Here is a 26,422-nt window from a genome sequence, read left to right on the forward strand (position 1 = left end):
TGAAAACGAGAAGTATGAGCAAATGATGTGTGGACCAGGGGCATGGTTGAGTGGCTGGCATGTTCGATATCTTTTGCCTTCAGTAGGCTCCTATAGATTTCTCTGCTTTGTTTTGAAAGACTTGGGTCTAAAGGTTAGACCACTGAACTGTTTAAGCAAAGGAAATGGTTTGCTATGTTGTCTATATGAAAGCTTAAATCTTAAATCTATATGTTTCATTATGCGATTGTATGCGTGCACAAACTACACATCTGAGATATATATTTACATTTTTTAAACAATTTTCATCATATGGTCATGGGCAATTCCATGGCAACATAATGATTTGGGGGACTTCGATCCTTCACTTTAAAATGTCAAAACAAAAACCAATGATTGCGAAATTAAACATACCATAAATCTATATGCACAAGGACTACTTTTAACAACTTCCACTGACAATTTCACAACACATTTACTTGAAGAACAGTGCAGTTGCAAAGTTTGTTAACAGGATGACTGCACAAACAGCACACACTCTCATCCTGCGCCGGCACTGCTCTTCAAATAAATGTTTTTGTAAAATTGTCAGTGGAAGTTGTTAAATCTATATGCACAAGGACTACTTTTATGGTTTGTTTAATTTCGCAATCATTGGTTTTTGTTTTGACATTTTAAAGTGAAGAATCGAAGTCCCCCAAATCATTATGTTGCCATGGAATTGCCCATGACCATATGATGAAAATGTAAAAAAATGTTTTTTAATATATGTATGTTCTAGCCGATCACTGAAGCTTTGCAATGATGTTATAAAGAATACATTTGAGCTGTTCCCCTTTCATCATACTACTACTACGTGTTGAGCATCTCTCTGTGCAGTCCTTTTACATTTTTTATTTATTATATATATATTTTTTTACATCTGATGTATATTAAAAGTACATAATATTGGCTGTTGGCATTTGGACCCTTCCATAGTGCTGGTTGCATTAGCCTACAGGGGTCACACCTACAGATACTGTTCACATTGCATACATGTAATTCCAAATGTAGTTCTGTTGTGTTCATTTGAAAACAACTTCATGAACCAGAGGTTAAAGACACATTAGGACCCTATGTGTAATGCTGTTCATATCTACCCACAATAATTCAATGATTGTTTTATATTCCTTTGTTATGCATTGAAATGTTTGTCCTTATTTATACTTTAACAGAAATATAACAACGTGCAACAATTTCAAAGATTCTTACGGAGTTACAGTTCATATGAGGAAATCAGTCGATTGAAATAAATTCATTAGGTCCTAATCTATGGATTACATATGACTGGGCAGGGGTGCAGCCGTGGGTGACCCTTGGAGGACCCAGGCCCACCCACTGGGGAGCCAGGCCCAGCCACAAAAGGCCTTTATTACAGACAGAAATACTCCTCAGCACCCCCACCCCCACTCAGACGATCCCCCAGGTGAAGAAGCTGGATGTTGAGGTCCTGGGCTGGCGTGGTTACATGTGGTCTGCGGTTGCGAGGCCGGTTGGACGTACTGCCAAATTCTCTAAAACGACGTTGGAGGCAGTTTATGGTAGAGAAATTAACATAATTCTCTGGCAACAGCTCTGGTGGACATTCCTGCAGTCAGCATGCTAATTGCAAGCTCCCTCAACTTGAGACATCTGTGGCATTATGCTGTGTGACAACTGCACATTTTAGTGGCCTTTTATTGTCCCCAGCACTAGGTGTCTTCCAAAATGTGACATTTTGGGAAAAAGGTTGGCAAAAATGTATCTTCCTAGGTGTAATGTGAGAGAATGCAGACTGTCTCACTGTGTTTGCCATCCCTGCACATCAAGTGTTTGTGGTTCAATATTTCTCTTTGAATCCTGTTTTGAATCTATGATTTGTTCAAAATGAACAACACATGAGATGGGTCCTTTTTGTTCTGTGCATGCATCCATCCATGCACTTTTCGATTAATTGTGTTTCTGTACACCTGATGACTTAGGCTTGTTCGTAGCACAGAGATATTTCTACTGTGACATACAGGTAACTGCCAAAATAAAGGAAACACCAACATATAGTGTCTTAATAGGGCATTGAGCCAGAACAGCTTCAATGCACCTTGGCCTAGATTTTTACAAGTGTCTGGAACTCTATCGAAGGTTCAGAACTCTTCTTCCATGAGAAATTCCATAATTTGGTGTTTTGTTGATGGAAAATGCTGTCTCAGGCGCTGCTCCAGAATCTCCCATAAGTATTCAATTGTGTTGATCTGGCGACTGAGACGGCCATGGCTTATGGTTTATATACACTGCTCAAAAAAATAAAGGGAACACTTAAACAACACAATGTAACTCCAAGTCAATCACACTTCTATGAAATCAAACTGTCCACTTAGGAAGCAACACTGATTGACAATAAATTTCACATGCTGTTGTGCAAATGGAATAGACAAAAGGTGGAAATTATAGGCAATTAGCAAGACACCCCCAAAAAAGGAGTGATTCTGCAGGTGGTGACCACAGACCACTTCTCAGTTCCTATGCTTCCTGGCTGATGTTTTGGTCACTTTTGAATGCTGGCGGTGCTCTCACTCTAGTGGTAGCATGAGACGGAGTCTACAACCCACACAAGTGGCTCAGGTAGTGCAGTTCATCCAGGATGGCACATCAATGCGAGCTGTGGCAAAAAGGTTTGCTGTGTCTGTCAGCGTAGTGTCCAGAGCATGGAGGCGCTACCAGGAGACAGGCCAGTACATCAGGAGACGTGGAGGAGGCCGTAGGAGGGCAACAACCCAGCAGCAGGACCGCTACCTCCGCCTTTGTGCCAGGAGGTGCACTGCCAGAGCCCTGCAAAATGACCTCCAGCAGGCCACAAATGTGCATGTGTCAGCATATGGTCTCACAAGGGGTCTGAGGATCTCATCTCGGTACCTAATGGCAGTCAGGCTACCTCTGGCGAGCACATGGAGGGCTGTGCGGCCCCACAAAGAAATGCCACCCCACACCATGACTGACCCACCGCCAAACCGGTCATGCTGGAGGATGTTGCAGGCAGCAGAACGTTCTCCACGGCGTCTCCAGACTCTGTCACGTCTGTCACATGTGCTCATGTGCTCAGTGTGAACCTGCTTTCATCTGTGAAGAGCACAGGGCGCCAGTGGCGAATTTGCCAATCTTGGTGTTCTCTGGCAAATGCCAAACGTCCTGCACGGTGCTGGGCTTGTAAGCACAACCCCCACCTGTGGACGTCGGGCCCTCATACCACCCTCATGGAGTCTGTTTCTGACCGTTTGAGCAGACACATGCACATTTGTGGCCTGCTGGAGGTCATTTTGCAGGGCTCTGGCAGTGCACCTCCTGGCACAAAGGCGGAGGTAGCGGTCCTGCTGCTGGGTTGTTGCCCTCCTATGTTCTCCTCCACGTCTCCTGATGTACTGGCCTGTCTCCTGGTAGCGCCTCCATGCTCTGGACACTACGCTGACAGACACAGCAAACCTTTTTGCCACAGCTCGCATTGATGTGCCACCCTGGATGAACTGCACTACCTGAGCCACTTGTGTGGGTTGTAGACTCCGTCTCATGCTACCACTAGAGTGAGAGCACCGCCAGCATTCAAAAGTGACCAAAACATCAGCCAGGAAGCATAGGAACTGAGAAGTGGTCTGTGGTCACCACCTGCAGAATCACTCCTTTTTTGGGGGTGTCTTGCTAATTGCCTATAATTTCCACCTTTTTGTCTATTCCATTTGCACAACAGCATGTGAAATTTATTGTCAATCAGTGTTGCTTCCTAATTGGAAAGTTTGATTTCACAGAAGTGTGATTGACTTGGAGTTACATTGTGTTGTTTAAGTGTTCCCTTTATTTTTTTGAGCAGTGTAGTTTATGCTCATCAAGCCATTTCAGTGACCACTTGTGCCCTGTAGATGGGGGCAATTGACATCATTTGGTGGCAAAGTCATGGTAGCCAAAATAATGGCCTGCCCATCATTTTTATACATGACCCTAAGCACGATGAGATGTTAATTGCTTAATTAACTACGGAACCACACCTGTGTGGAAGCACCTGCTTTCAATATACTTTGTATCCCTCATTTACTCAAGTGTTCCCATTATTTTGGCAGTTACATGTACTTACAGTACTTAGAGGAAAGGAAAACCAGGTTTTAGAGCCAAGCACTATGAAGACTTTATTAAATGTCCACAAATGTCACATTTACCACTTCCAGAGGTAACACATTCTACATATCATGACTTAAAACACAAACCATACCTCTAGAACTGCCTATACAGACTAGAGCTGAATGTCTCGAAAGTACATTAGATTCTATAGTTCTGGCAGAGAAATGGGTGCGGCACAGTTCATAAGGGACTCCCATCACCACAATGTTGCATATTGTAACTACGTATATCGCTATGGGAGTACGTCAGAGCTAACACGTGCATGTATGGCATGAACCACATTCACTTGCAACATACAGGCACCATAAACAACTGATGTACAATGCATTTGGCACAACTGTTGTGATACAACAGTTTTTTTATATACAAAAATAAGACAATTGTTGTGGAAACATGGCACAATGGTTGTGTAAACATTTTGGTGCAGACAAACTGTTGGATCACAAATCAGTTGTATCGCCACCATTGTATCACAACCGTTGTGTCAAAACCTCCGTGTGTACGGGGGACACAATGAGTGGAGAGAGACAGGCAGCCACTCAGTCGATTTCCTCAGGGACAACCTTTATCATGACGTCTTCGTTAGCTCGCCGCACTACCACGGACAGCGGACTGCCTGACTGGACAGCATCACTCACCTCGTCTGTGGTCTGGATGGGTTGCCCGTTGATGCTGATTATAACATCATGGTTAATCATGCCAGCACTGCATGGGGAACATGCATTAGAAAACAATTAACACTACACACACCTAGCCTGCTCCCAGATCTGTTTGTGCTCTGGACAACTCCGTTGATTGCCGTCGTTGTCAAGCCAATGTTTAGCGTGACGACAAGGAGTTGGCATGACAGCACAAAGACTGGCACTCAGGCTCACACACCCTCGCTGTTATACAAAACTCAACCTTTCTCTGACTTCCCATCTTATACCCTAAAGGAACAAGCGTTGACCTTTAGACTAAGTTGCAGATGCTGTGTCTTGATCCAAGAGAGAGAGAGAGATGCCGGTGGCTTCAAATCCAACAGATAATAGGCCAATCAGTACCATTCACTATAGTTTTGTAGTGTTAGCCAGGCTGGCTTATTATTGGACCTAACATCTATTAGCCATTTTGATTGGCATTCAGATTCAGAAGCTTTTGTTTGAGAGGGCTGCTGCATGCATGTTTGTGTTCCATAGCTGTGGGGGCTACTTCCTGCTATTACCCACAACGACAACATATCACACAGAGCTATTGAGACGGATTTGAGCTCCTGACTGTTCTAGCTTTTTTTGTTGTTGCATGGGGTAAGAGGGGATGTGGTTGAAAGTAATAGGGCTCTGTTCAAAAGTAGTGCACTATGAAGGGTATAGGGTACCATTTGGGGCATGGCCAGGAAGAAGACGTAATCAGAAACCTGCCTGTGGGTGACTGCTGGCTGGAGTGTAGTAGAGACCTGGACCAGTCTCGTCTAATAGCCTTGATAACCACAGGCCTGTCATTCCGTTCCTTTGAAAATATCCTGATGCCTCCAAACCCCTTTTGTGCACAGCACTGTCTGCTAATCCATTTGACCAAGACCTAATGGATAAACAGACAAGCATCCTACTGCGCATCACAAATCATACAGACTTGTTTCAGGTTGTGTCCAAAACCTTTTTAATAGTGAGTAGTGCTACTCTATCCTTCTCATATCCCATTAAAACTGCTTTGGTAATATGAATTTAATAACGTTCCTATTCAAAAAGCGCAATGTAACAGGTAATTGTCAGATTTAGGTCTGTACACCACTCAAATACACCAAACTATCATCTGTGAATAACATAGTAATGGTGGTATTGTCCCATTATCAGGCCTTCTGTGGGTGTTCCCACCATATGCCAATAATGAGAAGATGTCTAAACTTGACTCGGCGTGTGTCCTAAAATAGCCGCCTGTCCCGTCTGGCATCGGCACACATTTCAGCAAATAAACGCAGTGTCTAAATGAATTGTTTACAAGTGAACTTCAGCGAGTACCGTAAAGATTGTGCAAAATAAGATAAAGGAGAGCAATATCATTGCCATGGATGAGACAGCAGTCGGGTTGGACATGGTCGGCTTAACTACGGGGGATACAAGGCGCAACGAGGTGTGCGTGAGAGAATGGTGCTAAAGTGCAAAATCGCGTATGATCGACAGCCTAGTCTTTGCAAGTCTGATCTGCGATGGATTTGTTATTCTAATGTCTATACTGGTCACAATAAGCAGTGCGGTAGTCTTTTCAACATTTTATTGAGCAAAAGCTGTGTGCGTTAAGGAAATAGATCCCCGTCTCTAATAAGCGGCGGTTGTGTTAAGTGATTAGAAGCAAATGTCTGGGATATTAATTTAAGTTTTACGGTAGTGCACTACTTTTGACCAGGGCCCATAGGACTCTGATAAAAAGTAGTGCACTTTATAAGGATAGGGTGCAATTTGGGATGCACCCTCAGTCTTACCTGGAGGCAGCTGTTCCTGGGATCACTTCATAAACGTACACTCCTGAGCTCACATCTGGGAAGCCGCTCTCCCGCTCCCTCAGATCTCGGATCAAACTGGGAGGAGGATATTACACACAGTATGGCAAGACTTGGAAATGGTCACACACAAGATTTTAGCCAGCAACATTTTGAGAAAGGCAACAATTTGACCGTAAACTTAATATAGATTGTGGTTTAATCGGGATCAGAATTTATGGTGCATAGTAAACCTGCCAGTAATAATGGCACGGCCTGCGTCCACAATGGCACCCTATTCCCTATATAGTACTCTACTTTTGACCTGGCCATGGAAAAGTGATACCTTCTGACCAAAAGCAGATCTTTACTCACTGAGTTGAGAGTTGAAGCATCCGGACACCCATGTATTTCTTTTTTGGCAGTGTCTTTCCTGATAAACACAGTAAAATAAGAACGGTTATAGAATACCAAATGACTGTATAGAATTGTGCCAAATAAGAATTTGATCTTAACTGACTTGACTAGTTAAATAAAATACAAATAAAAATCATCAGCAATCTGAACCAGAAAAGCTATCATGTAAATCATGGGGTATATTAGTGAAATAGGTAGTGAAGAATTAGTCAAACAAACCCTTGATTTGTCTGTCGTAGGAATCCGCAAGGAATTGCCGTATTCTGTCAGCAGGAATTGCAAAGGATATTCCTGCTGTGACCTTCAGAGTATTTATGCCAATGACATCCCCATCCTGGAAACAAGTCAAATTGAACATAACAAATTATGAATATAAACAGAATTGTAGCATTAAAATATGAAAATATGCATCTGATATACAGTACCAGTCAAAAGTTTGGACACACCTACTCATTCAAGGGTTTTTCTTTATTTTTACTATTTTCTACATTAGAATAATAGTAAAGAAATCTAAACTATGAAATAACACATGGAATCATGTAGTAACCAAAAGTTTGAAACAAATCAAAATATATGTTATATTTGAGATTCTTCCAAGTAGCCACCCTTTGCCTTGATGACAGCTTTGCACACTCTTAGCATTATCTCAACCAGCTTCATGAGGTAGTCACCTGGAATGCATTTCAATTAACAAGTGTGCCTTGTTAAAAGTTAATTTGTGGAATTTTTTCCTTAATGCGTTTGAGCTAATCAGTTGTGTTGTGACAAGGTAGGGGTGGTATACAGAAGATTGCCCTATTTGGTAAAATACCAAGTCCATATTACATCTCCATGTGTCGTTCCCACCGTGAAGCATGGAGGAGGAGGTGTGATGGTGTGGGGGTGCTTTGCTTGTGACACTGTCAATGGTTTATTTAGAATTTAAGGCACACTTATCCTTAACCAGCATGGCTACCACAGCATTCTGCAGCAATACGCCATCCCATCTGGTTTGCACTTAGTGGGCTATCGTTTGTTTTTCAACAGGATAATGACCCAACACACCTCCAGGCTGTGTAAGGGCTATTTGACCAAGGAGAGTGATGGAGTGCTGCATCAGATGACCTGGCCTCCACAATCACTACCGACCTCAATTGAGATGGTTTGGGATGAGTTGAGCCACAGAGTGAAGGAAAAGCAGGCAATAAGTGCTCAGCATATGTGGGAACTCCTTCAAGACTGTTGGAAAAGCATTCCTCATGAAGCTGGTTGAGAGAATGTCAAGAGTGTGCAAAGCTGTCATCAAGGCAAAGGCTGGCTACTTTGAAGAATCTAAAATCTAAAATATATTTTGATTTGTTTAAAACTTATTTCAGATTCCATATGTGTTATTTCATAGTTTTGACGTCTTCACTATGCTACCATGTAGAAAATAGTAAAAATAAAGAAAAACCCTTGAATGAGTAGTCGTGTCCAAACTTTCGACTGGTACTGTACATTCATGGAATATGTACTTTCATTCAAGAAAGTTCCTTTGAACATGTCAGTCAACATTGTGTAATGTTCTGTTCTTTCCTGTGGTTCCAAGAATGTTCTGCTGTTCTGTTGTTTCCATGTGTGATGCTTAGCATGGTAATTCTCACTGAGTGAGGGAACAGAATGAAATGTGTATCCTTTTGGTGTATTTGAAAGTAAAGCAGTCTTTTTACAACATTAAGCTCGAGGCCACTGCTTTGATATATCCTATGTAATTGTGTACGCGTGCACAATGATGTTTTATGTAATTGCACTGCACCAATGCAATGTTGTGCAAAAGCCTTCTTTTATATACCACAAGGACTTAGATGGAAAAAATTATATAGCGGGTGAAGAAAGGCCTTAAGCTTCGTCAAGGGCGACTCTAGGAGAATTTTCCTGCTTTGAGATCAATAGGCAGACATAAGTCATCACTATTACAGGAGTCTGCAGATAAAGAATGTTTCCCGTGGCAGATTTTAAAACAACAGATGTCACAGTAAAACATAGAATGGGGACCTTGAGCAGTAAGCCATATATAGAAAACAGAATTATGTCCTTGCAAATCTTTCCGAAATAAAAAAAGGAAAGATACATAGCCTGCCTGCATTTCAAATGTGCTGATTTACATATTACAATCCTCTCAAATACAATATCAAGTAGTAAATCCCCTTACCAAGTTCACAAGTGGTCCCCCTGAGTTGCCATACTATAAAAGAACAGAGCAATAAACAAAAGGTAATGACAATTGTATTGCAGTGCAATGTTTAATCCAAAACAGAGACAAGAAGAGAAGATGGAGACATACAGTATGTAATGATATGTAAAGAGATGCACATGCAGTAAAAAAAGATTCTCAAAATACTGTTGCTTGACAGCCATGTTTCACGTTTGCATCCTAAATGGTACCCTATTCCCTATATGGTGAACTACTTTTGACCATGCATGGCCTATAGGGCTCTGGTCAAAAGTAGTGCACTAAACAGGGAATAGGGTGCCAGTTGAGTCACAGACTATGACTCACGTTGATGATGGCGTCCGTCTGGATGTACTCCATGTCAGAGTCTTTGAGTCCCAGCTCCAGGCCATTCCTATGGGCCGTGCTGATGATGCCTGTGGTGACCGTGTTCTGCAGGGGGAAGAAAATTCAAACAAAGCTTCAATTCCAACTAATATCCAAGTGAGTGCTGGCCTTTTTCATGTTTGTTGTGATCTATTTGTGGTTCCAATCATCCTTTCACGTGTTTACGCAAGAGGATAACAGTTGAGTATGTTCCCTCCCTTTACCTGCAGGGAGAAGGGACTTCCCACTGCCACCACAAACTCCCCAGGCCGAAGGTCAGACGAGTGGCCCAGCAGAAGCACCGGCAGTGGACTCTACAGAACAAGACAAACATAGAGATCATATAAATCACAAATCCACTGTTTCATGTTGCTAGGATATCAATGTTCATTCTAGTGTTCTGTTTAATTATGTGAAGATAGTGGGTTAGCATCGCTACTGCCTTCCTGAGACCTGTAGTACTGTCCCGGAACCCAGAAATGTTTGGGCTATTCTTTAAGCCGTGTCCGAGCCAGAATGGCCCATAGAGCAGGAACCTGTTTCTGAAGCTTGAGGCAGTTTGATGTAAAGTACACCCCCTGAACAGGACGCTAGTTAGCTTTCCTGGGACAGTAGTATTGAAGGTGCTTCTGGAGTATGTTGTGTCAATAAGGCGTGGGTTTGAATCCCAGGTCTGCCATGGGAGAGATGGACTGTGTTGTAAAGGCAACTGTGGGCTTACTGACTGACACATTGCTGGTCCGGTTCATTGAGTCATCAGAGCTACTTCCTGATACTGTATATGCAGTAAGGGAAGACAAATCACCCACCAAAAAAGGGAAAGAGGCTTTTCAACTGCTCTGTTAATACATTGGCCCTATCAACAGAAGAACCTATAGCACTGAATCATCAGTAAAGCCAAGAAGGCACTCTCACTCTAACCTTCACACCTAGCCTAAGCGTGTATCCGCATGCCTTTTCTTGTCGTGGGTTGAAGTATTTATATTGCTGGAATCTGACGATTACAGTTTGTTTCCATTGCCAGCCCCTCTAGGGCGTAAAGCCTTGTTCCATCACAACCTCACTTGCATGCAAATTTTGGGGTCTGCTGCAGCCTATGACCGCTTACTGTCTACCATCACAACTCATTCAATCTAATCCCTTTCTACTGCGTTTGTAGTCTCCACGGAAGTTTCTAGTTTTCTGAAGTATATTGTGTAGTGATGAGCTGAGTCAAAATGATCAGTTGTATTGCCTGTATGGTTTGTCCCTGGCCTAGATTGGGTTTTAGTGGACTGTGTTCTGGCCAGGGATCCCATAAAGCCACACAAAGGAGCTGTTTACCCAAGCTCCTGTCGTTGCGGTGACAAATGTTTTAGTAACAGCACCACTTGCGAATACTTAAAAAAAAGGGCTGAAGCTGTGAATTTGTAAGACCAAAACAATAGCCCCTAGAGGAAAATTTGGCGACAAATTGACCATGTCAAGGAGTGGAATCCAATTTTGGTCAGGCGAAAGGTCCTCTGTCGCCTTTTTTATGTTAGTCACTGATGACAACCCAGTAGGCCAGTGGAAAACACCAAGCAACATTTTGTTTAAGGACCTGTGAAATGAGAGAGGCCCTTGGAACAGCCTCATTTTAGGGAGGAGGAAAAGGAAGAGCACTCACATCCGACTCAATTTTGATGAGTGCAATGTCTAGCTTCGTGTCCACGTCCTTGACGGAGGCATCGAATTTGACACCGTTCTTCATCTCCACTTTGATTTTCTGCTTGTTGGAGAGAACGTGGGCGTTGGTGACAATCCAGCCGTCCTCTGACACGATGAACCCCGAACCACTAGAGACGGGGACTTCCTGGTTTGAAAATGCCAACCTGAGTGAAAAGACACAACAACCAATCAGGTTGCTTTCATCATCATACCAAAATATAAGGGAATCAGTTCCAATGAAGGGTTTGCGAAAAACACCCAGTCAACAAAATGCAGAGCTTGAAAATTAAGTATTGATCACAACTGTGTTAGACGCCTACTTCAATATGTTGCTGCAGAACGCATTGCATAGTACATTACTAACAGAAAGATTAAAGGGCTCCAATACTGTACTTGCTGCTTCTACCTCTTGAAAAGCTCTAGGTGCACCACAGCAGGGGCTATCTTATCCACCACATCGGCAATGAAGTTGAATTTGTAGCGGATACTTCCTGGGTTCAGGGAACCTGAGGGGACAAAATACAGAAAGACAGAAAGGAAGGTTTATTAATGTGAAACAAAGTTCATGCATATATTGGAGGTAGAATTTGCATACATTTCATATGTTGTTCATGAGCTGTAAACATTTTCATATTTATTGGGATACTAGTATATGGATTTTTTTTAAATAGAAAAAGCATAACATCTGTCAGACTTTTTCCAGCAGTTAAAAAATAGTGGGAGGGCAAAGTGGTAGGATTTAAGCCCTCTCTGAGCCTGATACGGGTATGCCAATTCTGAGCTTTGGGTTTGGTGCATGGTCTCCTTATGAACACAATGACAAATACATGTATGATACAGGGAAGCACTTAAGGCAAGTAGTAGCATATCTTGGCATTTTTTAAATGTTTTCATTACAGTTGAAGGAACTTAGATCAGTAGGGATTTGCCCACAGGACCTGCGGGTCCTGACAGAGATCATTGCAGCACAGTCTGCATTTTTCATGCTATGGTTGGGAGCGGTCGGTCCGACAGACAACTTTGGGATGAAAATATTTAAGTTGTCCCGCAGATTAAAATCACATCTTTGTTGCATTATTCACACACACTGCGAATTCGTTGCTTCAAGTTAAGTAGCCTACCTCTCCTCTCCTAATTGGGTGTGCGAGATCAAGTGTGCCTAGTACAGATGAAGTCAGAAGTTAATATATCTTCACATGATCTCAGTATATACAGTATACACCCGTTCTGAAAGGCCCCAGAGTCTGCAACACCACTAAGCAAGGGGCGGCACCATGAAGACCAATGAGCTCTCCAAACAGGTCAGGGACAAAGTTGTGGAGAAGTACAGATCAGGGTTGGGTTATAAAAAAATATCCGAAACCTTGAACATCCCACGGAGCACCATTAAATCCATTATTAGAAAATGGAAAGAATATGGCACCACAACAAACCTGCCAAGAGAGGGCCGCCCACCAAAGCTCACGGACCAGGCAAGGAGGGCATTAATCAGAGAGGCAACAAAGAGACCAAAGATAACCCAGAAGGAGCTGCAAAGCTCCACAGCGGAGATTGGATTATCTGTCCATAGGACCACTTTAAGCCGTACATTCCCCAGAGCTGGGCTTTATGGAAGAGTGGCCAGAAAAAAAAGCCATTGCTTAAAGAAAAAAATAAGCAAACACATTTGGTGTTCGCCGAAAGGCATGTGGGAGAATCCCCAAACATATGGAAGAAGGTACTTTGGTCAGATGAGACTAAAATTGAGCTTTTTGGCCATCAAGGAAAACGCTATGTCTGGCGCAAACCCAACACCTCTCATTACCCCGAGAACAGAATCCCCACAGTGAAGCATGGTGGTGGCAGCATCGTGCTGTGGGGGTGTTTTTCATCGGCAAGGACTTGGAAACTGGTCAGAATTGAAGGAATAATGGATGGCGCTAAATACAGGGAAATTCTTGAGGGAAACCTGTTTCAGTCTTCCAGAGATTTGAGACTGAGACGGAGGTTCACATTCCGGCAGGACAATGACCCGAAGCATAGTACTAAAGCAACACTCAAATGGTTTAAGGGGAAACATTTAAATGTCTTGGAATGGCCTAGTCAAAGCCCAGACCTCAATCCAATTGAGAATCTGTGGTATGACTTAAAGATTGATGTACACCAGCGGAACCCATCCAACTTGAAGGAACTGGAGCAGTTTTGCCTTGAAGAATGGGCAAAAATCCCAGTGGTTAGATGTGCCAATCTTATGGAGTCTTACCCCAAGAGACTTGCAGCTGTAATTGCTGCAAAAGGTGGCTCTAAAAAAGTATTGACTTTGGGGCGGGAGTGAATAGTTATGCACGGTCAAGTTTACAGTATATTTGTCTTATTTCTTGTTTGTTTCACAAGAAAAAATATTTTGCATCTTCAAAGTGGTAGGCATTCCCCCACATAATATATCTTAATTCCAGGTTGTAAGTCATCAAAATAGGAAAAATACCAAGGGGGGTGAATACTTTCGCAAGCCACTGTATCTTATATGCACAACGTGCCGACAGAATTTGATCTCTCTGTGCTGCTGACGGCAATTTTTTAAATTTGTATTCTACATTTTTTAATGATTTATTAGGGGGTGCTGCAGCACCCTCAGCACCCTTACTTTCCGCAGCTATGCTAGAGACCCTTGGAGCCTTCGGCCCCTATTCTGCTACCTGTTTGCTTGGATAGCTTGTCAGGTTGGTTTCCAGGGACCAAATTGATACCAGCAAGCTTGTGCCTGCTGAGCTCATGGCCTTGTTTGCCCACAAGGCAAATCAAGGTCTGAATGCAGCGAACACCCAGCCTGTAAGCCCATCTGATTGGCTGGCAGGAGGTGGAGGTACCTTTTATAGGCCACCTAGCTCTCCTCTTCTACTTAAAGGTTATTTATGACTCTCTTACTTTAGGCGAACTGGAAATCTTTGCCCCCCAAAACTATTCCCCTGCTGTTTCTCCTCTTCCCATTTATAGGGCATTTCTTCTCATGTAGGCTACAGCACGTTGCTCTCACACACACATTATCACATGTACTTTCCCTAAAGCTCCTGTGCACTACACCTTATCCTTAATGCATTCAGACACACGGTTTTGAGATTGATATTTGCATAGCAGCACAATGAACTAATCTCTGCGGAAACTTCCTTGAATGCAAATTTCAGCATGGCAAACAAAGGTACTCCTTTTGCCAAGACATATCCTTGACAGGACACCGAATATTTTTGCCTTGCACAAGGCTTCTTCACCCCCCCCTCCCCAAAACAACTTCTTATAAGCTACTAGTGCACTCTTTAAAATCTATGCCATTTTACAAACATATCACAATGTTTAACACTTTCTACATAAGATGATTATGAGAACTGGGTGCATTCTCCTGGTGCTGTCAGAAGCCTGGGCTCTTTGGGAGACTGAGGTTGTGTCCAACATGGTACCCTATTCCCTATACAGTGAGTATACCAAACATTAGGAACACCTTACTAATATTGAGTTGCATCCTCCAGAACAGCCTCAATTCGTCGGGGCATGGACTCTACAAGGTGTTTAAAGCGTTCCACAAGGATGCTGGCCCATGTTGACTCCAATGCTTCCCATAGTTGTGTCAAGTTGGCTGGATGTCTTTTGGATGGTGGGAAATTCTTGATACACACTGGAAACTGTTGAGCGTTTGTCAAACCGGTGCGCCTGGCACCTAGTACCATACCCCGTTCAAAGGCACTTAAATATTTTGTCTTGCCGATTCACCCTCTGAATGGCACACATATACAATCCATGTCTCAATTGTCTCAAGGCTTAAAAATCCTTCTTTAACCTGTCCCTACATTTAATCATCTACACTGATTGAAGTGGATTTAACAAGTGACATCAATAAGGGATCATAGCTTTCACATGTATAGTCTCTGTCATGTAAAGAGTATAATGCATTACTTTTGACCATTTGGGACGCAGCCTGAGAGATTGACTTGAGGGAGGCCATGGAGTGCACTGCATCTGTTCATGGATACTGTCCCTAGGCTCCACTGCCAAACCCTGATTGATGGTCAGAGCTTGGAATGCCTTGAACAATATAAAAATACTGGGTGCACTGCACACATCACAAATTTTGTATTTCAGATAACATGCACTTTGAATGGATTCCTCTGGATATTACTTGGAAAAGATTCAGCTTGTTTATTTTCTAATTTTGAGATATAATTCTATTTAAAATTGTGATTAAATTAATTAACTTTGGTGAACGTGCCATCCATCACTGTGATGTGTCAGTAGTGATGGGGAAGAAAGAAAAACAATATTATAAAAATTAAATCGTATTGTTTTGACTATCGCAATATTATTGCGCTAATTGGCTGTACCTGCACCAAAACTCCAGTATTTTTATTTCATAGCTTGTACTCCATATTTTTAAACAGGGAGACAATTTGTTTTCAACACTTGTATTTCTATGACTGATCAAAACTCGCTTTCTCCAGGCTCTCTGTTGTCCCTCTGCAGCAGACATGGTGAGCAAAATGTTTGGAGCATCGAATCGCAATAACATCACATTATCGATACATATAGAATCGTGAGAATCGCAATACATACTGTAACGCCACTTTAGTATCGTGATGAAACCGTATCGCGAGGCCCCAGCCCTATATTTCTAGCCATATTAGACTGTTATACTCCTGTATGTTAGGCTACGAATCAACTAGAATCTCTGTAACGAACCCACAGAGACATAAAGCATAAAAAAAACACATCGCCTACAGCTTTTATATAATGAGCAAAGAAAAAACTGTCAACACATTCCGCATGGCTACTTATTCAGGCTGGTGTTATTACTAAGAAAAGTTAAAGAGAGGTGATGAAATATTGTGTTAACACCTTTCTTGCCTGTAGTGTACGTCTGAGGCCGTATGTATCAAGTTACTCAGAGTAGGAATGTTGATCAAGGATCAGGTCCCCCGTCAATGTAATTAAAAGAAAATTGTGATCTAAAAGGCAAGACTGATCCTAGATCTGCACTCGCATCACTACTCAACACTACTCTGACACACTTTATTAATACAGGCTCTGTAACTGAGTAAAGTGTTGAATGTTGCTGCAAAGGTAGTCGACACAGCTCTGTTTCGTACACATCTTTGGCTCCCATGTGGAGGAATCCTGTCATGCAGTGAAATCTGAAGTACTGTCCTCTCTACGGTTGCTCTCTTAACCCCTCCACATGCTCCAAGCCTTTTATAGGCTGCTTCTCATTCAGGTGATTACTCAGTCCAATCACCTCATTCTTGTGCCAGTCCGTTAAACATTATGTGACACCCTCCAAAGCACACAGTAATTGGAAGCCATGTGGTTTGCACACCTGCTTTTCTCAGAAACCAGGAGGGGATCTAATGCATGGTGAATTTCTTATTTTCTCCATACACATTCTACTGTGGGTATAGCAACAATATGTAACCACTTGCTATGAGTAATAGGCCTAGATTGTGTTGCAATGGACACATTTCCGTTTAGGCATAACAACAGTTTTGTCAATAATAATGAAACCATTACCATGTCTAACACTTTCTGGCTGGCACAACATGGAACAGCAAACTGTAAACTGGCATTTGTTATCGTCTCAGATCCATCAAGATATCAACAGCTTGATCATGGAGCAAGTACGGAGTCCCAGTACCAGATCATTCACTCCTGCTCTCTTTGACTACTATGCCTGTGTACAATTCACCATCTCAAACCGTGCTAGAAAGTAATAGCCTACATCCCGAATGCCTCCATATTCCCTATATAGTTCCCATAGGGCTCCGGTCAAAAGTAGTGCACTATATAGGGAATAAGGTGCCATTTGGGATGGACCAACGTAACATGTAGGCCTATGATTATGACCAAAAATCGATTGAATATGCTCAGGATCCGTGCTAGACGAGGAAAGAAAAAAAACAGGGTTTGTCTGATTGTATTGTAAACAACATCTACCCTAATGCATTTTGCATTTTAGCGTCGTATGGCATGTTAACAGGATCAACCTTTATCAAATAAAGTTGATCTGTCGATCCTTTATTCAATGAAATAATGTTTTATTGGTGGGGGCTTGGTTGGAAGGGATGTAGTAGTTCTGCCAAGGCTCTGGCCAGGGTGTTTTTTCTCTATTGGAGAAAACAATTTCATCAAATTTTCCCTTACATAATTGGATCAGAGAGAGAATGAAAGGTGAAGCATTCTTCAGTAGGCTGTAAAACAAGATGATGGCTTGACCTTAGAGAGAAGCAGCAGTTTAACCTTCCTACTTAGTAGGTTAATTACAATCCCTGACATACAGGATGTAGACTACATCCTGTAGGCTTACACATTGCAGTAGAGCACAAATACCCATGTTGGGTCAACTTGACAAGTAGTTAGGACTGTACAATCGATTTATTCAACAATTAGGATTGTACAATCCAGTTATTCAACGAAGAAAATACATAAAGAAAACATAAACTAATGTCTTGATAACAATAGGCTACTTTGGATGGTTGACTGGAGATTAATACATGTAGGCTATGAAACTTTTCTTCCTTTGGCCCTCAATACTCACCCGAATCACAGTGGCCTTTCTGAATCAAGATGACCGGGGGATTTATACTGAGTTCTGCTATTTTGTTCTCGGCTCTCAAACGGCACATAGTGGGGTAAGTCCTTCCATCACTTCCACACACCGGCTCTGCAAGGGTGCAAACGCATGAACCGCGAACTCTGCGCTTTCCCGCTGGATATTCGCATGTCATCCCCTCGCCACAAAGGCCAATACCGCGCTCCCCGCAAATGTCACCTTCTCCAGACGCGCATACTGTGCAGCATCCGCAGCTGTCCTTCACTACACCGTAGTAACACCGTGATTCAGGTGCGACAGGACAGCCGGAGCCATCACAGACTTCCGGACACGGAGTTTGTCTCTTGCGAAGTAACCGCGCATGAACCACAGAGGCGAAGATAATGCAAACCACAAACTTTATCATGTTCAAAAAAAAGCTGATAACTCTTGTAAATTCAATTTGTAACCAAACAATGAACAAGGTCAAGTCCTCCTGCCCGTTTTGCGTATACCTGTCTATATCACCAATTTTATCTAAATGATGCCTTATTTGAAAATAAAATGCATGTGCAAAATGTGCATTCAGAATCCACAGCTTCAGGTTGGTCTAGTTTGCAGTTTAGTCTAAGTCTAAATGTCTTGTAACTGTGTTTCCAGTAGCAGCAGTCTGATTTTGAGCTCCACTCTTGCTTAGTCTTTTAAGTCCCCCAAGTGAACTCTCTGGAATGCAGCTGTGTGACTTTATGTAGAGGATTTGAAGAGACCCACAAGGAAGGAGCACCCTTTCAGTTTTCAGTACAGCTGTCTCCTGTGTGAATGATCAACAACACTCACATCAATGTAACTCACTTGATGACATATGACAGCATAAACCTACTTTTTTGTGATCATTTTGAAGATTTATAAATTACAATTTCAGTGGGTTGGTTAAACATGTCAGCATAATATTACATTTACATTTAAGTCATTTAGCAGACGCTCTTATCCAGAGCGACTTACAAATAATATACCAGCCTGGTCTATTTAGTATAGTGTATGTTACTTGATGTTAGGTCACATTACATTGATTAGATGTAACATAGTAAATACGGAACACTTAAATTACACTGAATAAAAATATAAAAACGCAACATGCAACAATTTCAAAGATTTTACTGAGTTACAGTCAAATGAAATAAATTCATTAGGCCCTGATCTATGGATTTCACATGACTGGGAATACAGATATGCATCTGTTGGTTACAGATACCTTAAAAAATAAAGTAGGGGGGTGGATAAGAAAACCAGTCAATATCTGGTGTGACCACCATTTGCCTTATGCAGTGAATAGAGTTGATCAGGCTGTTGATTGTGGTCGGTGGAATGTTCTTCCACCCCTCTTCAATGGCTGTGCGAAGTTGCTGGATATTGGCTGAAACTGGAACACGCTGTCGTACACGTCGATCCAGAGCATTCCAAACATGCTCAATTGGCTACATGTCTGGTTAGTAAGCAGGCCTTCCAGGAATTGTGTACATGGGACCGTGCATTATCATGCTTAAACATTAGTAAATGGCGGCGGACGAATGGCACGACAAATGGGCCTCAGGATCTCATCACTGTATCTCTATGCATTAAAATTGCCGTCAATAAAATGCAACTGTGTTCGGTGTCCGTAGCTTATGCCTGCCCATACCATAACCCCACCGCCACCATGGGTTCACAACGTTGACATCAGCAAACCGTTCGCCCATACGATGCCATACACTCTGTCTGCTATCTGCCCTGTACAGTTGAAATCGGGATTCATCCATGAATAGCACACTTCTTCAGCATGCCACTGGCCATCAAAGGTAAGCATTTGCCCACTGAAGTCGGTTATGACGCCAAACTGCAGTCAGATCAAGACCCTGGTGAGGACGATGAGCACGCAAATGAGAAAATCTTAGGTTGTGCAAACCCACAGTTTCATCAACTGTCCGGGTGACTAGTCTCAGATGATCCCCCAGGTGAAGAAGCCAGATGTGGAGTTCCTGGGTTGGTGTGATTACGCGTGGTTTGGATGTACTGCCAAATTCTCTAAAATGACATTGGAAGCAGCTTATGGTAGAGAAATTAACATTAAATTATCTGGCAACAGCTCTGGTGGACATTCCTGCAGTCAGGAATCTCCTGAGACATCTGTGGCATTGTGTTGTGTGACAAAACTGCCCATTTTAGTGTGGCCTTTTATTGTCCCCAGCACAAGGTGCACCTGTGTAATGATCTTGCTGTTTAATCAGCTTCTTGATATGCCACACCTGTCAGGTGGATGGATTATATTGGGAAAATGCTCACTAACAGGGATGTAAACAAATGTGTGCACAAAATTTGAGAGAAACTTTTTGTGCGTATGAATTTTTGTTCAGTGTAGTATGATATTTTATGTTTGTTATGAACAGTAGGTTACATATAATACGATCGTCTAGTAACCCAAAGGTTTTATGTTCGAATCTCAACATGGACAACTTTAGCATTTTATCTAACTAGCAACTTTGCAACTACTTACTACTTAGCATGCTAGCTAACCCTTCCCCTAACCCTTTAACCTAACTTCTAACCTTAACCCTAACCATAATCCATAACCTAACGTAGCATATCATACTAAAGCAATCAAACGTAATATATCATACTAAACAGATCAAATGTGATCTATTTAATAAGTGACATCAATAAGGCATCATAGCCTTCACCTGGATTCACCTGGTCCGTCTATGTCATTGAAAGAGCAGGTGTTCTTAATGTTTTGTACTCTCAGTGTATGACTGCTATTGCATTGGTAGGCCAATTTTATGCAAACTAACATAAAGTAACATATACTAAATGGAGTGGCAGGATTTTTGGAAAATATAAAATGTTTTGCTCTGGGACCAGGTTCCAGCATTGGCCTGCATTTCAGATTACGTTTGATTGATCAAGGCAAGATATGAGCTGCATATTATCTGGACTTTAAAAAGGCAAACACATACAAAAAGTACAAATAAAGTAAAGTAACAATGTTTGGAACTTTATATAAGTGATCTAATTCTTTCCCACATAAAGCTCTCACTTTACCACTAATGGCTTATTCATCTACCAAATGTCACCACCCGAAACAATACAATCCATCACACACATCCACATTCTTGTTATGAGCAAGGACTATGTATTTAAAGGGATACTTTAGGATTTTGGCAATGAGGCCCTTTAGCAGATACCCATAGACTTCCAGTCATTGCGCTAACGCCAGTTAGCGTTGGCTCACAAAACTACCTCTAACTTCCTTCACATTGGACACAGACATACAAATGGTATCAAAGAGTTGATCTGACATGTATAAAGGGCCAAAATCATTGCCAAAATCTCGAAGTATCCCTTTAACCTAGCCTGAAATACCTGCAGTGTCATTTAGTACAAGGCTGGGTTTTTATCTAGTTGGCAGCTGCTAATATAAAGATGGATGTGGGAAGTGTCCTTCCTATGTAGGCCTAGGAGGAGACCCTATACTCTGCATTAAAAAGAGCCAGTCCTAGGTTTGATGCAAGGGAGTGAAACCCACCTGGTGTATTCCAAGCATGTAATTCTTGGAGCAGATACAAAGCAATGCTTTTTGGAGAGAACAGCTCAGTGTATGAATATAGGCTGTTTTAGTTGTCACTGAGAAAATTATTTTTTTGTGGTAATTTTATTCACATTATTAGCTTACATTTAAAAAGGAAATGTGTGATGGCGGCAGGAATGCTCAAGTTCAAGCATCGCTCTCCCCCGCACTTGAGCCGAAATTGTAGGCCCTAATATGTCAACCTTTCCACTGGTTTTAACGTATGTAGGCCTAGGCTACAATTGGAAAATGATCTCCATTGTTAGCAAGTTATGCTGGTATCTTTGTAGCTCCAGTGAAATCCTTTTCTTTCAGTTTGTGCATTCATTTTAAGTGATACTTGCGTTTGTCTCGCTTGCTGCTTCTCAGAGCGCCACTCGTGGCACATCCACGCTCTACTAAAGATGCCTGCGGACATGTACGCACCCTTTTTACCCGCTGGTTCTGTTATTTTGTCATTCTTAATTTCATTTAACGAGATCTCTCGTTTTGGGAATGTAACTGTGAATACTATGTGATGTTATGATAGACCTCTATCATAACATCAGGGGGACGGACCCTGATTAATTTCACCATAGTCTTTGACCAACGAGCCATGGCTAACTCATTTCCGTTTTTTAGGAGTACAAGCTGGGGAGTTCTATTCTGGCTATGGGATAAATAAAGAAAACAAAACAATATTTTTGGTCAATGTCGCTCAGGATCACTTTTTGAAGTGAATTAAGTCCCCTTTTGTCTATATATAAAAAAAGTGTTTACTCTCTTTAAATGACAATTGTTTTAACACACAACTATTTACTTAAAAATTCAGAAAAATAAATGATAGTATAATCAAATGGTAGTAAATTAGCTTTTTAGTACTAATGTAGATTGTATTTTGGGAAAAAAGCTGCACCTTATATATAAACAAATATATATTTAGCTAATTAACTGTATTTTTGCTAACACAGCAGTCTGTTTTGGTAAAGAAAAAAATGGGATAACATTAATTAATGTCTATGATAGGAAATAAGTTGGTATTTGCTATTGCTTTGTACAATAGATTCTTCTTGGGGTCAAAATTACATTTGAATATTTTGTTACTTTACAGCCTTAGTCTAAAATGGATTGAATAGTTTTCCCCCTGATAAATCTACACATAATACCCTATGATGACAAAGCAAAAACAGGTTTTGACATTTTTGCAAATGTATAAAATAAAATAAATAAAAAACGGAAATATCACATTCACATAAGTATTAAGACCCTGTACTTTGTTGAAGCACCTTTGGCAGCGATTACAGATTCAAGTTTTCTTGGGTATGACGCTACAAGCTTGGCACACCTGTATTTGGGGAGTTTCTCCCATTCTTTTATGCAGATCCTCTCAAGCTCTGTCAGGTTGGATGGAGAGCGTCACTGAACAGCTATTTTCAGGTCTCCCCAGAGATGTTCGATCGGGTTCAAGTTCGGGCTCAGGTTGGGCCACTCAGGGACATTCAGAGACTTGTCCCGAAGCCACTCCTGTGTTGTCTTGGCTGTGTGCTTAGGGTTGTTGTCCTGTTGGAAGGTGAACCTTCGTCTGAGGTCCTGAGCGCTCTGGAGCAGGTGTTCATCAAGGATCTCTCTGTACTTTGTGCCGTTCATCTTTCCTTCAATCCTGACTAGTCTCCCAGTCCCTGCCGCTGAAAAACATCCCCACAGCATGATGCTGCCACCACCATGGGATGGTGCCAGGTTTCCTCCAGACGTGACGTTTGGAATTAAAGCCAAATAGTTAAATCTTGGTTTCATCAGACCAGAGAATCTTGTTTCTCATGGTCTGAGAGTCCCTTAGGTGCCTTTTTGGCAAACTCCAAGCAGGCTGTCATGTGCCTTTTACTGAGAGTATGGCTTCCATCTGTCCACTCTACCATAAAGGCCTGATTGGTGGAGTGCTGCAGAAATGGTTGCCCTTCTGGAAGGTTCTCCTATCTCCACAGAGGAACTCTGGAGCTCTGTCAGAGTGACCATTGGGTTCTTGGTCAAGGGGTCTAAATACTTTACGAATGCACTGTAGAACCCCAAAGAACCCTTTCTTCTATGAGTGTACAGTATATGGTCACCATGTGGAAATGCAAGACAGAACCTCTACTCATCCATAAGCCACAATGTAAGAAGGAAAACTCTGATGTTTCTATGTTGAAATAAGCATCACTCATTTTGTCAAAATGTTACATTATCTGCCATTGCACACGTGGAATTTAGTTTGGGGGAAAAATGCATTCTGATTGGCTGGGCCTGGCCAGTCATGTGAAATCCATAGAATAGGGCCTAATTTATTTATTTATATTAACTGAGTTCCTTATATGAATATGAACTGTAACTCAAGTAAACATTTAGAAATTCTTGCAGGTTGCGTTTATATTTTGATTCAGTATATATACCCACCTTGAGGGTTCTATCCCTACCCGAGAGTGTAATGGGGATTTTAGAAAACAGCTACAAAAAGAGTACCCAGTCACATCAAACTCTGAAATGACTGCTAACATTCCCTTTTAATTTCTTCAAGCTGTTTTGCGTCGACATTTATATCCATATGAATGATGCGGCTGCATGATTTCACAGTTGGCAGGGGGAAGATTGAATTCCTATTTTGCAAGATTGTTGCTGAGGTCTGAGTGGCAAACAGCTAGGTTCATACAAACCTGTGCTGTTGCAATCTAAATGCTAGCTAGAAGCAAGAGGAAATCATGTGTTTAAAGTGGAACTGACAGCGTTTAGCAACATGAAATCTTATTCAACTCTGTTCATATTCTTCCAAGGAAGAATTACACTTTATTTTTTCTGACAAGCAAGCACTTAGATATGGTCGTTCTCACAAATTCTTAGGTTTGGGGAATGACGCATTTGTGAAAATTCTACAGAAATATAGTGGGAAAGCAGCTGTGCGTTTGGACAATTAATAGACACTGCAGCAATTAAAAGCGAATAAAAACATCTGATTCGCCCAGGATGGAGTCTAAGCAGACCCGTGCGCCATAGCCAATTAGAGCTACAGCAGGTCTTTATGCAAATAAGCCATTTGGCACAGTGGCCTGCCATCATTCACTTTGAACTGGACTGTGTGTTTACAGGCAGTAGCAACAGCGCGACTTTAGATCATTAGAACCACAAAATACATGGAACCATTTCGGTTCAGTGAAGAAGATCCTCTAGGGTTCTGATCGGAAGCAAGCGATGGAGCCCTTTTGGTTCTACAAGGAACCTTTTTTTCTAATAGTGTAGGTATGATTATGCAATAGCATAATTATAGGTAGGTGTGTAAGAGAGAGAGAGATATGAGGGCACAGACAGAGCTGAACTGAGGTGAATTTGGATTCTATTACTATCTACAGTGACTGTGCTGTGAGCAGGAGATAAATGGCTTAGTCATGGCACTGGCACGTAGGTCATGTTCAAGGCTGAGCGCTCACATAGGGATAGTTTAATTAAATTGTTTCAGTGGCAGTACACCATAGCAGGGCCTGCATTTTCAACAAATGAAGCCAAAACAGACAGTTACCATCAGCCAGGTTTAGCTAGCTCTGAATCAAGTGATGTAGTACAAAAAGTAGGCTTACTTACTTAGTTGTTTTAGTCAGCAATGATGAAGAAAGATTTAGCAATGTTAACTTACTTTTTTAAAAGTAAGTTAACACTATAATATGGACAGACAAATCCCCATGATCTTCGAGGAGCTCCACTTTTAAGAGCCAAACATAATCTCATGACATTGATCATGCCCTGATGGTGGTTAAAAGGGGAGACATGTAAAGCTAAGAACTTGAAAAGGTTATATGGAGACCACAGGAGTTTGCTGGCACCTTAATTTGGGAGGACAGTCTCGTAGTAATGGCTGGAGCAGAATCAGTGGAATGGTATCAAATACATCAAACACATGGTTTCCAGGTGTGTGATGCTATTCCATTTGCTCCGTCCTCCCCTCAGCAGCCTCCTGCGTTTGTGACATGGGGCAACACAACTTGTCACAATGCCTTTCAAATTCACTTTGCCACAACTAATTTAGAATCCTCTAACTTGTGTGTACAACAGTAAGTGGGGATGCATTATGTAAGAAATGCATTAAAAAAATACATTGTAGAGTTCTTTACAGTTCATTCATTCTTTGTCATGTTTGTTGAGTGAATTTCTCAATTCACCATACAATTGTGTCTGTGAGTCATACAGTTCCTAAGTACACTGCTACAGTGCACTCACTCACTCATTTGACTTGATTTTCATTTCCCTAGCTAGCAAGATACCAAAATAATTAATATAATCTTCAAACCTCTGATAAATCAAGTCCTTTTAACATGAAAGATACAGTATTTGTTGAGAACCATCTTTGATATTGTGGACAATCATTATGATATGCTTTACACCTTTGAAGTACAGAAGCTAAAGTTGAATTTCACCTCAGAAAGTTGCTCCTCAACTTTTAATGTCAGCATAATATATAATATATGTGATGGCAGGCATGTGTTTTAACAATAGAAAGCAGTCGCACAATGTTTTTCAGTTGTCAAATTATTTGTTTGATTGAAAAAGACATGGAATGTCCATTTGTATAGTTAGTTAACCATCATTGTCCTCCACCTCTGTCCATTTCAGACCTCCCCACGTCTCTTAACAATAAATTACTCATAACACAACCTCAATATTTTGTACCCAATTTTCAGACTTTATGAAGCCCAAATATGGCATCCTTAACATATTCATAATACTGCACCAGACTAATGTCTGCAAGCTTTATCCTTGTCCACCAAACTTTGAGGAGTGTTATTTGACGAACACTGTCTATTTTTCATAGAAGCACTGGCATGTACTGTGCAGACAGTGAACCCATTAGCGTCAAATATGCTTCAGTGTTTCTCATGTCTTTGCCTGCTTTTGGTCAATTTTTAGATGCCTTACGATTTCATATTGACCTTTGTGTTTACCTTTGAAAAAGGTTCATTGTTAGTATATCAGTTCATTGGAAATTGTATGTTTGTGTGC

The 26,422-nt window shown here is 41.6% G+C and overlaps 1 protein-coding gene across 1 annotated transcript; it reads right to left on the minus strand.

The window, feature by feature from the left end:
* Positions 1-4,153: 4,153 nt before the first annotated feature.
* On the minus strand, positions 4,154-18,546 carry htra4 (HtrA serine peptidase 4). Its single transcript, XM_071402713.1, has 10 exons — positions 17,830-18,546; positions 11,683-11,782; positions 11,236-11,440; positions 9,812-9,901; positions 9,549-9,653; positions 9,201-9,233; positions 7,250-7,364; positions 6,989-7,046; positions 6,617-6,712; positions 4,154-4,863 (listed from the first exon to the last, which is right to left on the minus strand). Exons 1-10 carry the CDS (start codon positions 18,248-18,250, stop codon positions 4,698-4,700), a joined length of 1,389 nt encoding a protein of 462 aa, XP_071258814.1. The 5' UTR covers positions 18,251-18,546; the 3' UTR covers positions 4,154-4,697.
* Between the last annotated feature and the right edge of the window lie 7,876 nt (positions 18,547-26,422).

Source organism: Salvelinus alpinus, chromosome 5 (assembly GCF_045679555.1).
Source record: "Salvelinus alpinus chromosome 5, SLU_Salpinus.1, whole genome shotgun sequence".
NCBI classification, from domain to species: domain Eukaryota; kingdom Metazoa; phylum Chordata; class Actinopteri; order Salmoniformes; family Salmonidae; genus Salvelinus; species Salvelinus alpinus.

Excerpts from the sequence above, each read along its gene's own strand:
- htra4 (XM_071402713.1), bottom strand. The coding sequence starts at position 18,250 with ATGATAAAGTTTGTGGTTTGCATTATCTTCGCCTCTGTGGTTCATGCG. Across the intron at positions 11,783-17,829 it reads GAAAGGCCACTGTGATTCGG|GTTCCCTGAACCCAGGAAGT; the intron begins GTGAGTATTGAG and ends TTGTCCCCTCAG. Across the intron at positions 7,365-9,200 it reads GGGGACCACTTGTGAACTTG|GATGGGGATGTCATTGGCAT; the intron begins GTAAGGGGATTT and ends ACTTGTTTCCAG.